The 20,026-nt window shown below is 39.0% G+C and overlaps 1 protein-coding gene across 1 annotated transcript in view; it reads right to left on the reverse strand.

Moving 5' to 3' along the window:
- Window positions 1–1,010: 1,010 nt before the first annotated feature.
- Window positions 1,011–20,026, reverse strand: part of CHRM2 (cholinergic receptor muscarinic 2) — a 152,091-nt gene continuing 133,075 nt past the window's right edge. The window contains exon 3 of the mRNA XM_056123996.1: window positions 1,011–2,556. Within this exon, the coding sequence (XP_055979971.1) occupies window positions 1,109–2,509 (1,401 nt within the window). The 5' untranslated portion in view covers window positions 2,510–2,556 and the 3' untranslated portion in view covers window positions 1,011–1,108. The remainder of the gene's footprint in view (window positions 2,557–20,026) is intronic.

A 20,026-nucleotide genomic window follows, 5' to 3' on the forward strand; every position in this document is an offset into this window, starting at 1 on the left:
TAAAGAAGCATCTTCTCTTGCTGACAAAGGCCAGGAGTTCATGTTTTACAAGTTGGTGTTTCCTACGTGGGCCAGGTTGGCTCACGATGAAACAGAACACCCTCTCAACTTTACATTTCTCCTATTCATAAATTCATCTCGCCTCTGAAAACTTTTTCCACCTTGAATTCCAACATTTAATTTGGTGTGGTCTCAATGGAATAAATGGTTTTGGTTTCTCAAGCATGTTTTTGTATTGGTAGGATCATATAGTATAATAAGAGACCAATTTATGAGAAAATTGGATTGCTGAAACATTTTTTAAAAAGGATCACAAATGAAATCAGTGATTTCATTTATTTCATTTTAGGCTTTTCTACTCCAAAAGAATGCAGGGATGCTGGGGCAGGGATAAAAACTCACTTTCATGCTTGTTGGATTTTACAAAAATCCTACACATTTACTTTTATGTAACATAGAATAGGAAAGCTAAAAAGCAAGGGCCATAATGAAAAACAATAGATGTGATCTAGTTGGTGTTTTGTTTCCTTTGCTTTCTTTTGATGGTGGGAATAGGTGGGGAAAATAAAAAGAGCATTTTTTTTATTATATTGAAGTTCTTCATATAAAACTGTAACAAAAGTGTTATATAGGTCTAGCACGCTGAATGTTTCTGTATCCTTTCATTTTCTTTCTTCACTTCCTATTTCTTAATGCTCAGGTCTCCACGTTAGCTAAAACCCATGGCATTTCATCATCATATGGACACACGAAAGCTTAAAAAAAATGGAAAAAAACGAAGAAGCAAGATTATTCCTCCTGTGCAGAGATGGACAAAACGAGAGATGTTAAAGCCCTTCTTCAAAAGAGTATGAGAAAGCATTTCTTATATCCACAATCCTAACATGTTTCTTTCATGGTCTCATGGCTCCAAAATTGACAGTTTCTAAGGTGCAAATTTCTTAAAGTGGAGCAGAGGCAATAGCAGTGTCACTACTGGGCTCCTTGACTGCACAATCCATAAGACTGTGAAGTGCACTGGCAGAGATTTTATACCCAGGAGCTCTTTGATCTCTTTTCCTCTTCTCAAGTTCCCTTGACCACCTTCATTCTTTAAAAAAAAAATGTTTTACCTTGTGGCACCTATGTTCTTATAATGACACATGAGCAGGTGCTTAAAGGTCTTCTTGAAGGTGGCATTACAGAGTGCATAGCAGGCGGGATTGATGGTGCTGTTGATGTAACAGAGCCAATAGCCAATTGTCCACACTGTGTTGGGGATGCAGGATGCGCAGAAGGTGTTAATGAGCACCATTACATTGTACGGGGCCCACGTGATGATGAAAGCCAGCAGAATTGCCAGGATTGTCCTTGTCACTTTCTTTTCCCGAGAAGGAGGAGGCTTCTTTTTCGCAGGCTGCTTAGTCATCTTCACAATTTTACGAGCTACCATGTTCTGTTTTTCGTCTCCGTTCTGTCCTGAAGAACCAACCAGCTCCACAGTGGTATTAGTCGGGGCACATGAGTCACCCTTTTGGGTCTTGGTCACAATTTTGATGCACATTTGCTTAGAGTTCTCATCTTTAGAATAGCCCAGGGAAGTAGAAATAGTATTTTCATCCTGGGTTATTTCATCATCTCTCATGTTGGAGGCGACAGCACTGACCGAGGTGGAATCATTGGAGCTTTCTTTCTCCTCCCCCTGGACACAGTTTTCATTCACTGCATCCCTGGGGGCTTTGCCATTCTGGATTTTGTTGTTCTCTACACCATCGTCGCTGCCGGGGGTATTGTTATTATTTGGCTTCACTATCCTTCCTTGTACAAGACTTGGAGAAACCGGTTCTTGGTTGGCCGCGGGCTCCTTCTTGTCCTTCTTTATCCTGCTCTTGCTGGCTCGGGATATGTGCCAGTATAACACAGTCATGATGATCACGGGCAAATAGAAGGCTGCAATGGCAGTACCGAAGGTGACAGCAGCATTGGAAAAAAACTGAATGTAGCATTCGTCATCCTTCACAGTTCTGACCCCCACGATAAACTGCCAGAAGAGAATAGCTGGGGCCCAGAGGATGAAGGACAGGACCCAGGCAGCAGCAATCATCATGCCTGCCATTTTTGTGGTCCTCTTGACAGGGTAGGTGAGTGGTTTGGTCACACAGAAGTACCTGTCAAAGCTAATGATGAGTAGATTCATCACTGAGGCATTGCTCACCACGTAGTCTAGAGCTAGCCAAAGGTCACACACCACGGGTCCCAAAGGCCAGTAGCCAATCACAGTGTAGAGGGTGTACAAGTTCATGGAGAAAACACCAATGATAAGGTCAGCACAGGCCAAGCTAAATAAAAAGTAATTGTTGACAGTCTGGAGGTGGCGGTTGACTTTAATGGAGACCATAACCAGGATGTTCCCGATAATGGTCACCAAACTGAGGGATCCAGCCACAAGGACAATAAAGACCACCTCAAAAGTCTTATAGGGACTGGTCAGGGCCAGGCCATTGCTAGAGGAGTTTGTTGAATTATTCATTTTGTGTCCTCTAATCTGTAGCCACGTATCCCGGTAAACATTTAAGCCTGTAGGGAAACAGAATAAAATGAACACATATAAGCATTGCTTTAAAATATATGATTTCTTCACTTTCAACTATACCCTTCATATCTGCCATTTTTCTATATTTTTATGATATGTACTTGATCCCAATTCCCCATAAAAAGGCAAAGATTTTAAATGAGTTTCAAGAATCCATTCAAGATATTATGTATTGAAGTTTGATATTTTGAGTGAGTCAATATACAGATAAGGTTATCTTCTATCATCTTTAACCATTTAAATTGAGCATAATTTGATAAATTAAACTAAATAAATTAAAAGCACATAAAATTTTCCAAAGTGTCAATACATTTCTGTTATAGGTATAAAAGTTAACAATCCACTGGCAGAACAAGATTATGGACTGAAACAGAATATCTAGTGTGTGAAATTTTGTGCTAATAGCAACTTCCCTCCTACCAAGTCTTCTAAACTTAGTCTTATACTTATAATCAGTATTATAAAGCAATATTACTCGCTCTGAAAAAAAGTTTAATAAATACAAATTGATACAATCATATCACATTTCTGTATGCTTTATCTTTCAAATCACCACGAGTTCTGTTTTCTCAACTGTCCTTCCTGCCAGTAAAGTAAGGCAAAAACAGGTATTTGCTTAGCAGAAGAGTGAATTGAATCTCAGAGAGATTAATTTATACATTTCAATGTTAGGCTCCTCACCAAGTATTATGATCACAGTCACAGTCCTCCCGTTGTTCATCTATTTGTTCGAGTGGGCCCAGTAACGTCTCCATCATGAGACTTGATGTTACTGTGTTTGGCATATCGAATACGTCATGGGGAACTTGCCAGGCTTTGCCGTATGGGCTCCATACTCTCAGTAGCTCGCCGGGCTCTCCGAGAGGGGCGGAGGAATCGAACTGGGGTTGGCCATGTTGGCTGCGGGCAAGGCAAATGCCCTACCGCTGTGCTATCGCTCCAACCCCAGTATTATGATAAGTTTAGTTTTTATTAAAGGCCACTAGCTAACATGGCAGGCTTGCTCATGAGGCTGAATAGTGTCTGCAGGTCTCATCAGGAAGTCCTTATGGAAGACAGGGAGTTCACATGTAGTCTGTGAGTCGAGGAAAACCATTGAAGAACTTACTTTGGAGAGTAATTTTGATGGAACAGAGCTGAAAATATTTCTTTTCAAAGTTTTCCAAGTCATATTTTACCTACCTCTGTGAATCACATTACAGTCATTTAAGTACTCCAGTTAAAATTCGCAGCCACCTCTGACCTTCTATATCTGCCACACTTCTGATAGTCAGTGCGGAGTCATGACTTATCAATGCCACAACTGCAATAGCTGTCATATTTGTACTTTGCTCGAATTTCCACTCCCACTTTCCCATGTTAGGTCCTATTTACTAACTCTCTTGACACAAGTAAGTTCCTGGTAAAATTTATGATTTTCCCCTTGGGCACCCCTACCACCACCACCTCCAAAGTTCTAAAAGTTTTTTCTTCTAGCGGGGGTTTCAAATTAAATAAAGTTTAATTAAAGCAATAATCATTACATCTTTAAGAAAATACATTTCCCCCATCCAGCTATCCAAGGAAGATAGCCTTTAAAGAACTCAACATTTTGATATGGCAAGAGCACAATAACCCCTTTAGCGTTTGGCAACCCTAGTTTGTGACAAAGAACCTAAAAAAAATATGAAAATTATGAAAAAGTATTTCTGCTTAGTTTCCTATGTAACAATCAACAATGCATCATGGTTTAATATTATCCGTGCATTTTCAATAATATAAATGGAACCAGAGGATATTATATTGAGTGAAGTCAGTCAAATAAAAAGGAGATAGGTAGAGAATGATCTCTTTCATATGTGGAACTTAAAGATAGAAAGCAAGGTAGCAACAAAGGACCAAGGGCGGCATGAGAGGAGAAATCATCCACACAATTGATTTCTGGGGGGGCAAGGGGCTAAAAGGGAACAACATTGGGGTCCTTTGGAAAGGGAGATGAGTACACTGGTGATAGGTGGGGTGTTGGAATTATGTGCATGAGAAATCATCAAAGTATTGTAAATCATAGAATATCAATATTTTTAAATATAAAATACAGCATATTATTTTGTAATTTCTTTCACCAAACAATTCATAAAATGACAACCAAGATAAATAAATTTGCCTATGAAGTACATTTTAAACATTGCATTTAAAAATTTCAACATAAAGAATATTTACAAAAGGAACTCATACATTTCAGCCATCTTCACTGATATTTCTGTAATATTAGAAATTTACATATCTATAGCACAATCACAAAATCAGGAAATCAGCTTTAATAAAATAATGTTAATTTAAAAAAATCTCCTTGCACAAGTATGGGCGCTCCACTCTTAGTTATTAGCTTGGGAATCTAATAATGTCACTTAATATTCATAATCTTGTTTTATTTTTCTTAAAAGGGAATAATAATAGTATAGCTGACTTTCTTTTTAGTTGCAGTAATGTCCAAAATGAAATAATTTATGACTTTGAACATATTTCCTAAATATTAAACATCAAATTATCACTACTGATAGCACAGCGGTAGGGCGTTTGCCTTGCACGCAGCCAACATGGCCGACCCGAGTTCGATTCCTCTGCCCCTCTCGGAGAGCCCTGGCAAGCTACCGAGAGTATCTCGCCCGCACGGCAGAGCCTGGCAAGCTCCCCGTGACGTATTCGATATGCTAAACACAGTCACAACAAAGTCTCCAATGGAGACATTACTGGGCCTGCTTGAGCAAATCGACGAACAACAGGAGGGCCTTTAATTAATTAATTTAATTAAATAGACAAGTTTAATTCTTCTTATTAATAGATGAGACTATGTTTTCCTCATTTGTTTGTTGTGTAAAATCTATGAGAGAGGAGTAGTAGTAATGGCAAATTTTATTTATAATTATATTGTTACCTACAATAATGCTATGACTCATAATGATACCCACAATTAACATACATTGAGCATGACTGCTCTTCACATAGCTCTTGTGGTAATTATTCTTTTCTGCACTTTTTGGGTCACACCTGGCGGAGCTTGAGGGCAACTCCTAGCTTGGTCCTGGATATTAATAGTTATTCTGTAAGGGCCAGTGCCAGATGAGCCATGTTATGAGTGCCAGGACTCGAACCAGAGCTCCAGCATGCAAAACTTGTGGTATGGTTCTTTGCATGGCAGAGCCTGGCAAGCTCCCCGTGGAGTATTCGATACGCCAAAAACAGTAACAACAAGCCTCATAATGGAGTTGTTACTGGTGCCCGCTCGAGCAAGTCGATGAACAATGGGAGGACAGTGCTACAGTGCAGTGCTCCGGTTCTTCGAGCTTTTTTCCTGCTTCTATTAAGTGCATTTTAATAAAGAAAAGATGGACCAATAACCAAATAAAGTTATTTGATATTCTAAGTCTGTGTTGATTCTGACTCTGCTACTAGTATGTACTATTTGTCCAAGAATCAGTCTTAATCTAGTAGCAAACATGTGACTCAAAAGTTAGCCCTCTCCCGTGTCAGAACTAGTACTATGCCCAACATTACATTGTAGTCTTGTTTTATTTCTTTATTTTTGTGCTCTTCCTCTAGGTTTTATTTATTTTTAATTTTTTTATTTTAATTTTTATTAGTGAAACACCATGAGATACAGTTGTAGACTTACAAATTTTTGTGCTTGGGTTTCAGTTATACAATGATCGAATACCCATCCCTCCACCAGTGCCCATTCTCTACCACCACTGATCCCAGTATCCCTCCCACCCCCCATCCCCTCCATCCTGCCCTACCTCTGTGGCAGGGCATTCCCTTTTGTTATCTCTCTCCTTTTGAGTGCTGTGGTTTACAAAAGAGACATTGAGTCATTCCCTGACATGAGTTCGGTCTATAGTCTACTCTCATCTCGCATTTTCCATCGTGGGAGGAACCTCCCAACACCCTTTATTTGGTGCTCCCTTCTCTATCTGAGCTGCCTTTTCCCTTAGAATGTGCAGCTGGCCTCAAAGCCGTGGAGTAATCCTCCTGTGTAGTCTTGTTTTAGATCGTGGAAGTTAATTTGTTATGTCACACTGTGATTTTGAGCAGGAGACGTTCATATTTGGGATGAAGAGTTAGTTAGCAAGATACTGTACATGAAAGCATAATAAATTTAATAATTGAAATGTTTTTTAAGATTAAATCATCATAATATGTATCATCAAAAAATCAATATCTCACAAAAAGTATAATAATCAATAATCAAAACTGAACTTTTAAAAAATGGCACAACTAATTTTTATGATATCACAGAGAATGTTAAATAAAATAATAAAAGTAAATACTGATATATATCTTGACAATGGAAATTCAATTTTAAAAATGAGATTCCCTGACAAGAAGCCATGCACGTGTTAGGAAGGATACCTCATGAGCATTTAAAAAACACTTCACAAAGTATTCACAAAATAATTAATTAACAATAAATTAGTAACCAAAATGTTATGGTATTTAATTCTAACAATAACCATAAAAATTGTTTGTTTTACATAGGGCAATGATTAGATATCTGGTAGGCACTAGGTCCATTATTCAAATTTAGGGCATGCCTCCCCTCACAACCCCCCCAGTTAGGTCACTCGGTGACTTAAAATCTGATTTACTTAAAAGTTCTTCTAGAGGACTATGAGAAGTCAGGAAAAATGGAGTCTCTAATGACAGCAACTGGAACCCAAATAATGAAAATACAAAATGTTCTAATTCCAGAACAAGATATGTGAAGGTATAATAGTTTGTATTTATTTAGCATTTAAAAAATGTATCCTGAGAGTATTCATGTTTGATAGATTTCAAATTATTTTCTGCTGTTTAAGTACATTAGCAAGAAGGGCAGGGTGTGCTAGATATTCTTTGTTGTTTCTAAGACACTGAGTTCTACAGATAGCCTCACTGCTATTCAAACTGAGGATGAAATCAAGTGTGTCCCCACTGTTGACTGAGTGTCCCGACTGATAGAGTGACAAGGAGGATGTTAGTTTCTGAATTGGACATCAAGGGACTAAATAGACTGTGTCCAAGTAATTAAAACTTTACTTCGTAATAAAGTAAGTAAGTAAAGTAAGGCCCTCCCATTGATCATCGATTTGCTCGAGCGGGCCCAGTAACGTCTCAATTGGAGACTTTGTTGTTACTGTGTTTGGCATATCGAATACGTCACGGGGAGCTTGCCAGGCTCTGCCGTGCGGGCGAGATACTCTTGGTAGCTTGCCGGGCTCTCCGAGAGGGGCGGAGGAATCGAACTCGGGTCAGCCATGTTGGCTGCATGCAAGGTAAACGCCCTACCCCTGTGCTATCACTCTAGCCCACTTCATAATATTACTGATTATTGACCTTTTTGTGCACAACATACTACCAACAAACACACACACATAAAAACATTAAAAACCTAAGGATGATACGGTAAAATACTAGTCTTTTCTTAGAAACAATTCTGTATCTCTAATGAGCAGATGGTAGGCTAGGGTACTTACCCACCATCTCATCCCCACTTAAGAATGAGATGTGGTAATTTTCACACTGGTTTATCTCAAAAATAAAATGAAGGTTAAAAAAATGTAGTTTTATATGTCTATAAATGTATATGCTTTGTTACATAATATTCGGATGAATGAGAATTTAACTGTAAAATTTTCCTACCACGGAAGGCATGGCTTTGGGGTATAGAGTCTGTATTCTATTACAAATGTTAAAAACGTTTCATAAAACTCTATAACTGTTAATTTATCAACATTTTGATGTAGGTATTCTATAAGCTTTGAGATCATTTACATGATAATTAAAAATAAACCTGTTCCTGTCATCAATGACACTAGATAAGAGAGAAAAAGAAAAAGAAGGGAATGGAGAGATAAAGCACTTCCCTTGCATGTAGTTAACCTCAGTTCAACTCCTAGTGATGGAGGCAGGTAGACAGGGAAAGGCCTTTTGCAATGAAACAAAGTTTCATGGAAGAAGAATTCTAGGAATAACCCACCTTGTGGATACAGAAAACAAAGTCCTGATAAGACCATCGCAGAACCTGAGTATATAGGCCTCCCCATGAAATTCCTCGTTTTGGACCTCCCTGGTAACCTCCTTAGCAACGGACATTTACCTGGGAAGAAGCTTCACTGGGGGCAGGCTGCAGAAACCCTATAAAGGCCACTTTGAACAAAGGAAGGGCACGCATATGTTGCCTGAGCCCATGTGTGCTTACACCCACGTGGCTGAGCACATGTGGTGCTTGAGTACACGTGTGGCCCGCATATCCCCTCTTGAGATGTGTACTTTAATGTTTTTGTGTCTAATGCTAGGATGTGTGTAGGGGCTCTCTCTCTCCACCCTTGGAGAAGCCCGTGTACTCTCTTGAGTACGTTTCTCTCTCTCTCTCTCTCTCTCTCTCTCTCTCTCTCTCTCTCTCTCTCTCTCTCTCTCTCCCCTCAGCACCTAAAAATCCTCCAAATAAAATCTATTTGCTTCACTGCTTGTCTACCCCTGAAATTCCTTTCTGCGAGGCGAGACAAGAACCCAGTAACCCTGGGTCCCGGGTGACAGAGGCGGGTGGGGAGAAAGTGACCGTCTTTCTCCTCCCTGCTTCACATAAGTCACCCGTGGGGCCCACCGACATCACTAGCACCAAATGTGGTCCTCTGAGTACTGGCAGGAGTGAACCCTGAGCACACAACCAGGAGTACACCTTGGACCCCATTGGGTATGGCTCCAAAATGAAATGCAAAAAAAATTTTTGGAAAGGTATTTTTTTTAAGTCTTGGGTAACCAAATATCTTTGAAGAAATTTTTCCAAGTGCGCAATTTTGATATTGATGCAATAGTTTGCTCATATTCAGGTGACCCTTACTAATCTTCAATGTCTTTCTATTGCACTTTAAGTAGCGGAAGTTCTGACCAGAAAATGCAGCTCAATCGCTGACAATCTTGAGTTTCTATACTAGTCTTTGACAGCATCAGACAGAGATGGAGTAAATTTCCACTTTTCTCCTTTCAATCAGATTTCCTTTTGAGTCTGTACACATATGGAGAGCTCCTGAGCATCAGAGACTCACTGCATGAGCAGCTGTGGTGGGTGGTAGCTTCTGGGAGGTATTGAGGCCCTCCTAGAAAATCAGGGCTTTCTCTGTTTCACTTTTGATTCTAAAACATTTTCCTAAATTTCTGGTGTTAACAGATCTGATGCCTGGAAAGGCTGTAGAGGAGAGATATAGAGAAGGAATAAGTGACTAATAAAATAGGACACATTCTAGTTTGTGAGGAGTTATATTTTAGAGAAGACACAAATTGTTAATAAAATTTCCAGTTACCCAAACAAGACTGTGGATCAATAGATTGACGACTGCCGAGATAAGAAGTCATGGAGTTGGGGCTGGAGCGATAGCACAGTGGGTAGGGTGTTTGCCTTGCACTTGGCCAACCTGGGTTCGATTCCCAGCATTCCATATGGTCCCCTGAGCACCACCAGGAGTAATTCCCGAGTGCAGAGCCAAGAGTAACCCCTGAGCATCGCCAGGTGTGACCCAAAAAGCAAAAAAAAAAAAAAAAGAATTCATGGAGCATTATTGGTTGGAACAGGGTGAAGTCAGAGAGAAGCTTCTGGAAACCTTCAAAAATCCATCTGTTTCTTCCTCTGTGTCTGTCTCTTCCTTTCCTTCCCCTCACTGTTTGCTCATGTGTGATGTTTTAAAATTCACTGTAACTCTATTCTCAAGATTCTGCATTTATAGCTTCTTCTCAGGAAAGTATGCTATGTTGATGGTGGGAGTCCACCCATAGATTCCAAAACACAGAAGATTTAGCAATCGACTTACGTACAGTGAATTTTGAATTATGTATCCAAAGATGTGCTGAAAATACTCTGGAAGAAATGTACAGAATTGTTCTCATTTAGGAAATTGTAGCACAGCACTGCAGACGGAACCAACTAAGCATTATATAAAAGTACTTGCAAAAAAGCAAGTCACACTTAAAGCATATTGTGCTTGTCAAGCTTCACCCTTAAAGTTTGTGCACTTTTGTGTCTTGGGGGCTTGTAACCTGCACTTTTGTTGAAAAATAAAAAAGGTAAAAGGAATTGATAGGAAATTGGTATCTTCATACCAATACAAGAGAATTCATAAACTTTCCCAATGTGAAACCTTAAAGATTTTTCAAGCTTGTACTACGATGTAAACACGTTCACAGTGTTGGCTGCCTGTCAAACATAATACTATTCTTAGTGATGCAGGGACACACTTCCACTCCAGCTTCATCCGACTATCATTTGCCTCCTTGAAAACACATCTTAAATACCACTCACTCTAGAGAAAATTCATGAGTAAGAGGGAAAGCAGTCTAAGGCCAGTTTAAGCTGCACCCTTGCCTTGTCTTTATGGAGGAGGCACCTTTTACTCACCATTTTTACATAGTACACAATATGCCAAAAATAGGTACAGGAAATAATAGATAAACCACAACCTGGAACAAATCATTCTTTTGAGTTCTCAAAAAAAATGAAATTGAAAATGAATAAGCAGAGTAATGCCTTTTCTTGAGCTGTACTAGGAACTGGATGGAATTCTATTGCCGGGATAAGGACCATTGAGTACATGGTACCCGCTGAAGAGATGCAGCGCCAAGCAGCAAAGTCATGTGGAGGAAGTTCCTCTGTAAATGCTATTATGCCTTCACAAGGAAGAGGCGTGAAGGGAAATGGAAGCGAATCCTCAGAGAGCTTCTCAACATGCAGAATGGGATTAGACAGCTGTATTGGAAATGTGTGTGCCTTTCTTATTATCTTGAGAAACTGAAAAAAATTCTAGACTTGGCTTTATTTCTAATTTTTTTTTTTGTTTTCTTACCCCTAAAATCAGCAGGCAGCTGGTTTATTGATTCCAAAGTAGTTAATTCATTGCATTGAATCAAACATGTGGATCAAATTTACCGAGAGACTCAAGCTTGTTATGACTCTGACTGAAAGTTCTAGAATGAAAACCGTTGTTCTAGAGGAGCTAAGCCATCCCGCACAATACCTCCCTCTTAGGGACCCTTTTCAGGGGTGCACATCACTTCCATGAAACTGAGACAAAACATTAAGCAATATGATACCCTGAAGAGCACCTCAAAGACAGCATTGAAGACAGGAACGCAATTCACATTAGACCCAGAGGAAAGCTAAAAAGAATCAATAGTTTTCTTCTGAAAGTTTAAATAAAGGGTTAAAATTAAGCACAATCGGGATGGAAGAGATATCTCAAGTGGTAGAGCACACGCCCAGCATGCATGAGAACTTGTGTTTGACCCTTGGCAACACACACACACACACACACACACACACACACACAAATTAGTGAGATTATAAATTTATGAGATTAGGAGGTACACGCAGAATAAAATTTTCTCTTTACCTTTACCTTTTACCTTTTAAGTATAAAGAAATGCAAATTTATATAATGTACAGCAGTTAAGTTGAAAAACAGACACTTAGGTATTCTTAAGAATATTTTTAAAAATTTAGTTGTTTTTGTTTTGGGGTCACATCCAGTTGTCCTAAGGCCATTCTCCATGCTTTGTGCTCAGGGATCACTCTTGTTGGGGTAAGTGGATCACATAGGGTCTTGGGGATTGAGCCCAGGTCAGCCATGTACAAGTCATGTATCTGCCATGCCATCGGTCTGGCCCCTATACACTTATTTATTTAAGCATGTTTCTGAGGTTTCTTGAAAAGATGGGAAGTTACAGTCTAGGTTTCTCTTTCCATAAAAACACACATTTCTATAAAAAGTTAAGGTAAGTCAATTCTATTATAAACATGTGATTTAAATTTTTCCACTGCTTAAAAAAAAACACCCCTCCCCCCCAGAATAAGATATCATCACCCCCTCCCTGTCCCCCTCCCCCACCACCACACACACATCCTGTAGGATAAAACCAGTTCACTTCAGGAAACCAATTCATTTCCACAAGACTATCTTCAGTCCTATACGCTTTTAATGGCAGAAATGGCACAGGCCTCGTGTACTTATGATTCACAGCAGATTCTTTGAATCTACAAAAATAAAATAGTAACAAAGTAGGGAGAGTAACGGGTAGCAACTATTTTTATTGTTTCCAATCCAAAGGCAAAACGTTTGTTTCCCCAGCGCTGATTGCAGCCTATTTCTAGAAGTCAGTAAAATGACCACAGTGTTATACCCCAAAACTGAAAGATGAGAACATGGAGAATATTGAAGTCTTGATGAAATGATCTTATGGCAATTGGCATGAGGAAACATAAAAAGTTGTATCATCAACTCAGCAAAGATTTTTGTATCTGTAGCACTAAATGAGTGTTTAAATGAAACAAGTTAGTGGGGAAAGAAATGAGATCTATGTGGTAAATCCCAGCATTCAGTTTTCCTACCTACTTGAGTAAAGCCACTTCCTTGGTGATAATCACAAGGCAAATCACAGCATGATTTAGTGTTTGCGTATACACCATCCTATGCTATCTCAAGCCCCCTACCCATGATTTTCCTCTCCTTTTCTCTAATACAATTAGCTCAAACCAATTTTCATATTAAAAACTTCAACTTTTGTCTCCTTCAGACTCTCCAATTATTTTTGAATTTTCAAAAATCATATCCCTCATTCAGGGTGAGCTAGAATTACAAACTCCCCTCTTTTTTGGTGTGTGGGGGGGGAAAGAAATGAGGGGATTGGGCCTCACTGGGTGGTGCTCAGGACTTGATCCTGGCTCTATTCAGGGTAGTTCTTAAAGATCACCCCCAGTAGTTCTTGAAGGAACATACATGGTGCTGGAGATAAAACTGGGGTGGATTGCATGCAAGGCCTGAGCCGAAACCTCTGTACAGTCTCACTGGCCCTCGAAACCCTTATATTTACCTTTCTCCAGGAGGCAGGGGCCATTTTGACTGAGTCTTGTTTGAAAGCTGGGTCAAAAAGGAAGCTTCCTTTCCCTACCTAGACCAGAAGGACTAGTGATTATTCTGAGAGCAATTTAGAGGCCTTCATCTCTTCTGTGTTATAAAGAAAAAAAAAAGACAGCTACACTTGGAGTGGTTCACATGATAGAGGTCTTTAAATACAATTTCAGTGCCTAAATAATGCATGAGAAGGGAAGATCTTCAAATAGATAGACTGAAAATGGATTGGGACTTGTGCACAAATCTGCCAGGCAACATGTTTCTCTCTTCAAGCGCAGTTGTACCAGCAGCAAAGCCGTCTCAGTCTGTGCTCTCCTCCGGACAGAGATGATGCATTGCAGGATTTCTAGATACATGTTGGAGCAGGTTTGTGTTCATTTCCCAAACAATGCACAAAAAAAGGCAATGGGGAACTAAGAAAAGTTGCTCTGGATTCCCTTACTTAACTGGGGTGTGTGCTGTGTCTTAAGGAGAAAGGGATAAGCACACTGAAGAACAGAAGAGCAAAAAATGTCACTGTATCACTGTATCACTGTTATCCCATTGTTCACTGATTTACTAGAGTGGGCACCAGTAACGTCTCCACTTGTCACAGCCCTGAGGTTTTAGCAGCCTCTCCTTACTCATCTTTCCCAATGCTGCCATATTGGAGGCTCTTTCAGTGTCAGGGAAATGAGACCCATTACTGTTACTGTTTTTGGCATATCGAATATGCCACAGGTAGCTTGCCAGGCTCTGCCGTTCGGGAGGGATACTATCAGTAGCTTGACAGGCTCTCCGAGAGGATATATATATATATTTCCCTCTATGATCTTTTGCCTACCATCTGAACCCCATCAAATATGGTGTGGTAGTTATGGAAAATGGGTAGGGAGTGTCTTATGATGTGGTCCAGGAACATGTTCACTCATATGTGAGGCCTGGCCAGAGCTTGTGGAAAGTGGCCTGGAGCATGGCAGTGGTTGGGTAGTGGAGGTCAGCTGCTGGGGCTGGGTCCTTGTGGTGGGGAGGGCACTCATCCACCCTCCTCTGGGACTCCCCAAGTGAACATAGCCTGGTGCAGAGTCCGGTGGCATGGTTATGGGGGCCTCATTTTATGCTCCCTTCCAGGAGACGCAGCTGTGAGTCACTACTCTGAAAAAGATAATAGTTTAAGGACAATTTTTATGAAGTATCACTTTCTCTGAGAAATCTATAGAGACTTACAGGTTCTGCAAATCCTTTTGAGAAGTGCTATCATAAGAGTTGGCCTGTTTGTTTTATCAAATGATATAACTCTTCTTTCTGTACGTTTACACACAAAGAACTATGATAGGATCCTGGAGACAGTAGAAAGAACTTTGGATTTAAATCTGAAACAAAATTCTTCTTTTCTACTTTATTTTGTGCGAACTTAAAATTATCAAACTCCTTTCTATACCTAAAAGATCTGAAAAATAAATTTACTGTTCTAAAAAAACAGTTAAGTTATAAAACAATATGCCAGGCAGATAAATGATCATGCTATTATGTTAAATACAATTTAAGTGGTGACTTAACCAATAGAATAAGAAAGAGAAAAATAGAGGGGGAAGTGTGTAGATAAAAGAAGAGAGGAAAAAGAGGAGAGAAGAGGAGAGGAGAGGAGAGGAGAGGAGAGGAGAGGAGAGGGGAAGAGGAGAACAGGGGAGGAGAGGAGGGAAGAGAGGGGAAGAGGGGAGGGGAAGGAAGGGGCAGGCAGATAAGGGGAGGGAGGAAGAAATTGTGAATCATATTTCTTCACTTTTCATAAAAATGAGAATATAATTTGAAGCATTTTGTGAGATTATTAAAAACCGTTTTAATGACTTTTCCCATTCATTTCAAGAAGTTAGAGACCCCTCCAAATCACTCAATGGTGTCCTGATTCTTACATTGAAATGATAAAATTCTTCAACCTAAAATTACAGTAAATAAAAGATTAGTAACAAATTCTCTTATTAGCTAATTTGAAAGAAACTCATAAGCAAGTAAACTTCTATCTTAAATTCGAGTTACAGATTCTAAAAAATTATTGAATCAATCTGTACTTATATTTTAGAGAGAAAGGATCATTTTATTTTGGAATTCAATATGACCTTACTGAGGGACAAAAAAACAAAATTCCTGCCCACACAAATTTAGAAAAATTAAACTAAGAAAGAGATTTCCTATTTACAAATATAAATATTTCAAAATTCTATTTCACATCAAATTGCAAATGCTTTAAGCAATACAGTCAGTCACGTGCTCTCTAAGTGGGCATAAAAGTAATCTTTTTTATATTTACCATATCACTCAAAGTGATGTTTTCAAAGAAGCAACCATTTTAAAAATATAATTTTAGCAGTCCTGCTAATTGAAAGGAAGTAACAATTTGGGTTACAATTGGTGATGCTAAGGGGCTACTTTTGACTCTGCACTCGGGAATCACTCCTGGTGATGCTCTGGGAACCTCATGCGATGCCAGGGATCAAATCCAGGTCTGCTGTGTACAAGGCGAAGGTGCTTTGTAGTACTGTAGTACTATTGCTCTCTTCACAAAAGTAACTTCTATCTCTAGTCAAAGACTAGCTTTCTTGATTGAGTTCTTACAGAACTATCCTATTTTTACTCATGCAGTTTAGTTTCATTGACTTTTCCAAAATCTTCTTATCCAAGTCCTTATATTCTATATTTTTAATTCACATCCTCTCACTCAAGCATTGTACTCTCAGTGAGCATATTATGTCAGAGACAGCATAAGTTGTCTGAAAAGCCACCATAGGAGACAATTTCTGAGCTCTCTAATGTCATGTATTACTGTTCTGTTGTGACTGGTTATAAGTAAGAAATATAAGTAGTTTGGAAATGAGAAATACAAAATACATATCTGGAAGTATTATTCCACAGAAAGCACAAATCTTCACCTTATCCACTATGGGCAATCGATGTGAGAGTTGATATCTAAGAGAAAAACAAAGGATTCAGACCTTCTGTATTGAGTGCTGTGGGCGTAAGGTAGTTCATCCACCTGCTAAGTTGGCCTCTTTTCAGGACTCATGACCCAATTTTCATCCTAAGCCTGGAGTGACCTCTTTGCTGCTCTGTCCTTACACTGGGCCATGGGTAGCTATTGTGAGGGGAACATCCAACTAAAGTGTTCCAGTGATGAATGTGTGTAGGCTGTCTTCTGGTCTCTGCTCCTCGTGATGAAACATCCTCAGCTCTGTGTCTGCATTTAGACATGTTAACTGTGAGTAGCCTACTTCTAGGCTCGTTTCTTTTTTGTTTGCTTTCAAAATCTTTAAAAGGCTCAAAGGTGATTGCTTGACCCACTTTGCTCTATTGTGTGTTTGCTTTTTTGTATTATTAAGATAAAAAAATGACTAAGTGCACAGAGCTTATCTCCTTAGACAGGGCACAACTAGGAAATCATAGGGTGCCAGTTCTATCTAAAGTGGGAGGAAAATGAAATTAAGTTATAAAAATTCCAAAACAATGCATGGTAAGGTCCAGGCCTTGTGGGTCTAAAGAGTGATGTTTGAAAAATTATGTTTTGTACAATGACCAACATATCCTCAAATTTTCAAATCTGTTTTAATATAAAGACTCATAAAGGGACCAAAGAGATAGTATTGAGAGTGGGGTACTTGGCCTTGCACACGGTCAACCCAGGTTCTAGTCTCGTCCCACATACTCCCCTGATCTCTTCCAGGAATGATCCCTGAGCACAGAACCAGCAATAAACAGAGCACAACTGGATATAACCCTAGAACCAAAATATAAAATAATACAACCAAAATAAATAAAGATTAATAACTATGTGATGTGAATAAAGTTTCATTTCTGCCTGGATAGGATTTATATATATATATTTTAATATTTGACTTGGTTACTTTTTTATTTTTTATTAATTTTATTGATAAAACTAGAGCTGTTACCGACTGGATTCCACGGGATGTCAAAAGACTGTGTGGCCGCCCACCTACCAGATGGTCAGACTTCTTCGTCAAGATCATGAACGATCGGTTTGAGGCTCTTCATGTTCTCGGAGCGAACAGATGCCATTGGGCTACACTAGCACGCGACAGGGACAAATAGAGACGTTACTGGCGTCCGCTCGAGCAAATCGACGACTAACAGGAAGTTAAGTGATTAAGTGATTAAGTGAATTTTATTGAATCACTATGAGATAATTACAAGCTTTCATGTTTGGGTTACAATCAAATAATGATCAAACACCCATCCCTCCACCAGTGCACATTCTCCACCATCAATATCCGGTGTGTCTACTGTCCTTAGGACTCAGCCTCATGTTATGTTGTTTTATACTCCACAAACTCCACAAATGAGTGCAGTCCTTCTATGTCTGTCCCTCTCTTTCTCACTCATTTCACTTAGCATGATACTCGCCATGTTTATCCATTTATAAGCAAAGTTCATGACTTCATCTCTCCTGACAGCTGCATAGTATTCCATTGTGTAGATGTACCAAAGTTTCTTTAACTAGTCATCTGTTCTAGGGCACTTGGGTGGTTTCCAGATTTTGGCTATTGTGAACAGTGCTGCAATGAACATATAGGTGCAGATGTCATTTCTACTGTGCTTTTTTTCATCCTCTGGATATATTCCCAGAAGTGGTATTGCAGGGTCATATGGAAGATCAATTTCTAGTTTTTGAAGGACTATCCATATTGTTTTCCAGAAAGGCTGGACTAGTGGGCATTCCCACCAACAGTGAAGGAGTATCCCTTTTCCCCCATATCCAGGCCAGCACTGCTTTCTTTTGTTCTTTTGAATGTCTGCCAGTCCCTGTGGTGTGAGATGATATCTCATTGTTGTTTTGATTTGCATTTCCCAGATGGCTAGTGATGTGGAGCATTTTTTTCATGTGCCTTTTGGCCATTTGTATTTCTTTTTTGAGGAAACTTCTGTTCATTTCTTCTCCCCATTTTTTGATGGGTTTGGAGGTTTTTTTTTTGTACAATTCTACTAGTGTCTTGTATATCCTGGATATCAATCCCTTATCAGATGGGTAGTGGGTAAATATTCTTTCCCATTCTGTAGACTCTTTCTGTATTTTGGTCACTGTTTCTTTTGAAGTGCAGAAGCTTCTTAGTTTGATGTAGTCCCATTTGTTTATGGCATGGTCAGTGCTGTTTCATTCTTAAAGATGCTTTTAGCTTCAATGTTGTGGAGAGTTCTGCCTACATTTTTCTCTATGTACCTTATGGATTCATGTCTGATATTGTGGTCTTTAATCCACTTTGATCTGACTTTTGTGCCTGGCATTAGACAGAAGTCAGAGTTCATTTTTTTGCAGGTAGCTATCCAGTTTTCCCAGCACCATTTGTTGAAGAGGCTTTCCTTGTTCCACTTCACATTTCTTGCTCCTTTGTCAAAGATTAAGTGGTCAAATATTTTGGGGTCTGTGACCGAATGTTTGACTATGTTCCATTGGTCTGCAGGTCTGTTTCTAGCCCAGTACCATAATTATGTCTTAATTACTACTGCTTTGAAGTGGGGGAGGGTGATGCCACCCATCTTCTTTTTCCCAAGGATTGTTTTAGCTATTCATGAGGGTTTATTGTTCCATATGAATTTCAGGAATGTGTTGTCTATTTCTTTGAAAAATGTCATGGGTATCCTGATATGGACCACACTGAATTTGTATAGTGCTTTGCACAGTATTGCCATTTTGATAATGTTAATCCTCCCTATCCATTAGCAGGAGATGTGTCTCTTATTTCTTGAAGTAGTATTTTGTAATTTTCCTTGTATAGGCCCTTCACCTCTTTGGTTTAGCTGATTTCGAGGTACTTGATTTTCTGAGGTACTATTGTGAATGGGATTGCTTTTTTAATATCCCTTTCTTCTTTTTCGTTATTTGGATATAAGAAAGCCATGGACTTTTGGGTGTTGATTTTGTAGCCTGCCACTTTACTAAACTGACCTATTGTTTCCAGGAGTTTTTCTGTAGAATCTTTAGGGTTTTCTAAATATAGTATTATATCATCTGCAAACAGTGATAGTTTGACCTCTCCCTTTTATATAGGATTAATATTTTTTAAATCAATTTTTATTCCAGCCTATGACTAGTTTCTTTATTCTTAATGTAAACTGCACATTTATTCTCAGGCAAAAACAAATCTTTAATGGATACCTGAAAAAACTGGTGAATATATGAAAAATAAATAATATTTTCATAAATTTAGATAAACTAAAATAGAAAATTTTGAATTGAATTTAATGAAATGGAAATTCTTCGGATGTAAAAGCCAGACAGAGGATAAAATGTATAAAATGTATCTCTTTACATGCTCAGAATTGGGCTGGATAACAAAGAAGTGGGAAGGACATGTTTCTATTTTGAAACATAAGGGTAAAAAAAAAATAAACAGAAAGGTAATTTGAAGGAAAGTAGGTTTGAAGAGGCCTTGAAAAATTCATTTTAAGAAAATAACAAGGCCCAAAAGGAGAGACGAGAGAGAGAGAGAGAGAGAGAGAGAGAGAGAGAGAGAGACAGAGACAGACAGAGACAGACAGAGAGACAGACAGA

The sequence above is a fragment of the Sorex fumeus genome, unplaced genomic scaffold (genome assembly GCF_029834395.1).
Source record: "Sorex fumeus unplaced genomic scaffold, SorFum_2.1 ptg000048l, whole genome shotgun sequence".
In the NCBI taxonomy this organism is placed as follows: Eukaryota; Metazoa; Chordata; class Mammalia; order Eulipotyphla; family Soricidae; genus Sorex; species Sorex fumeus.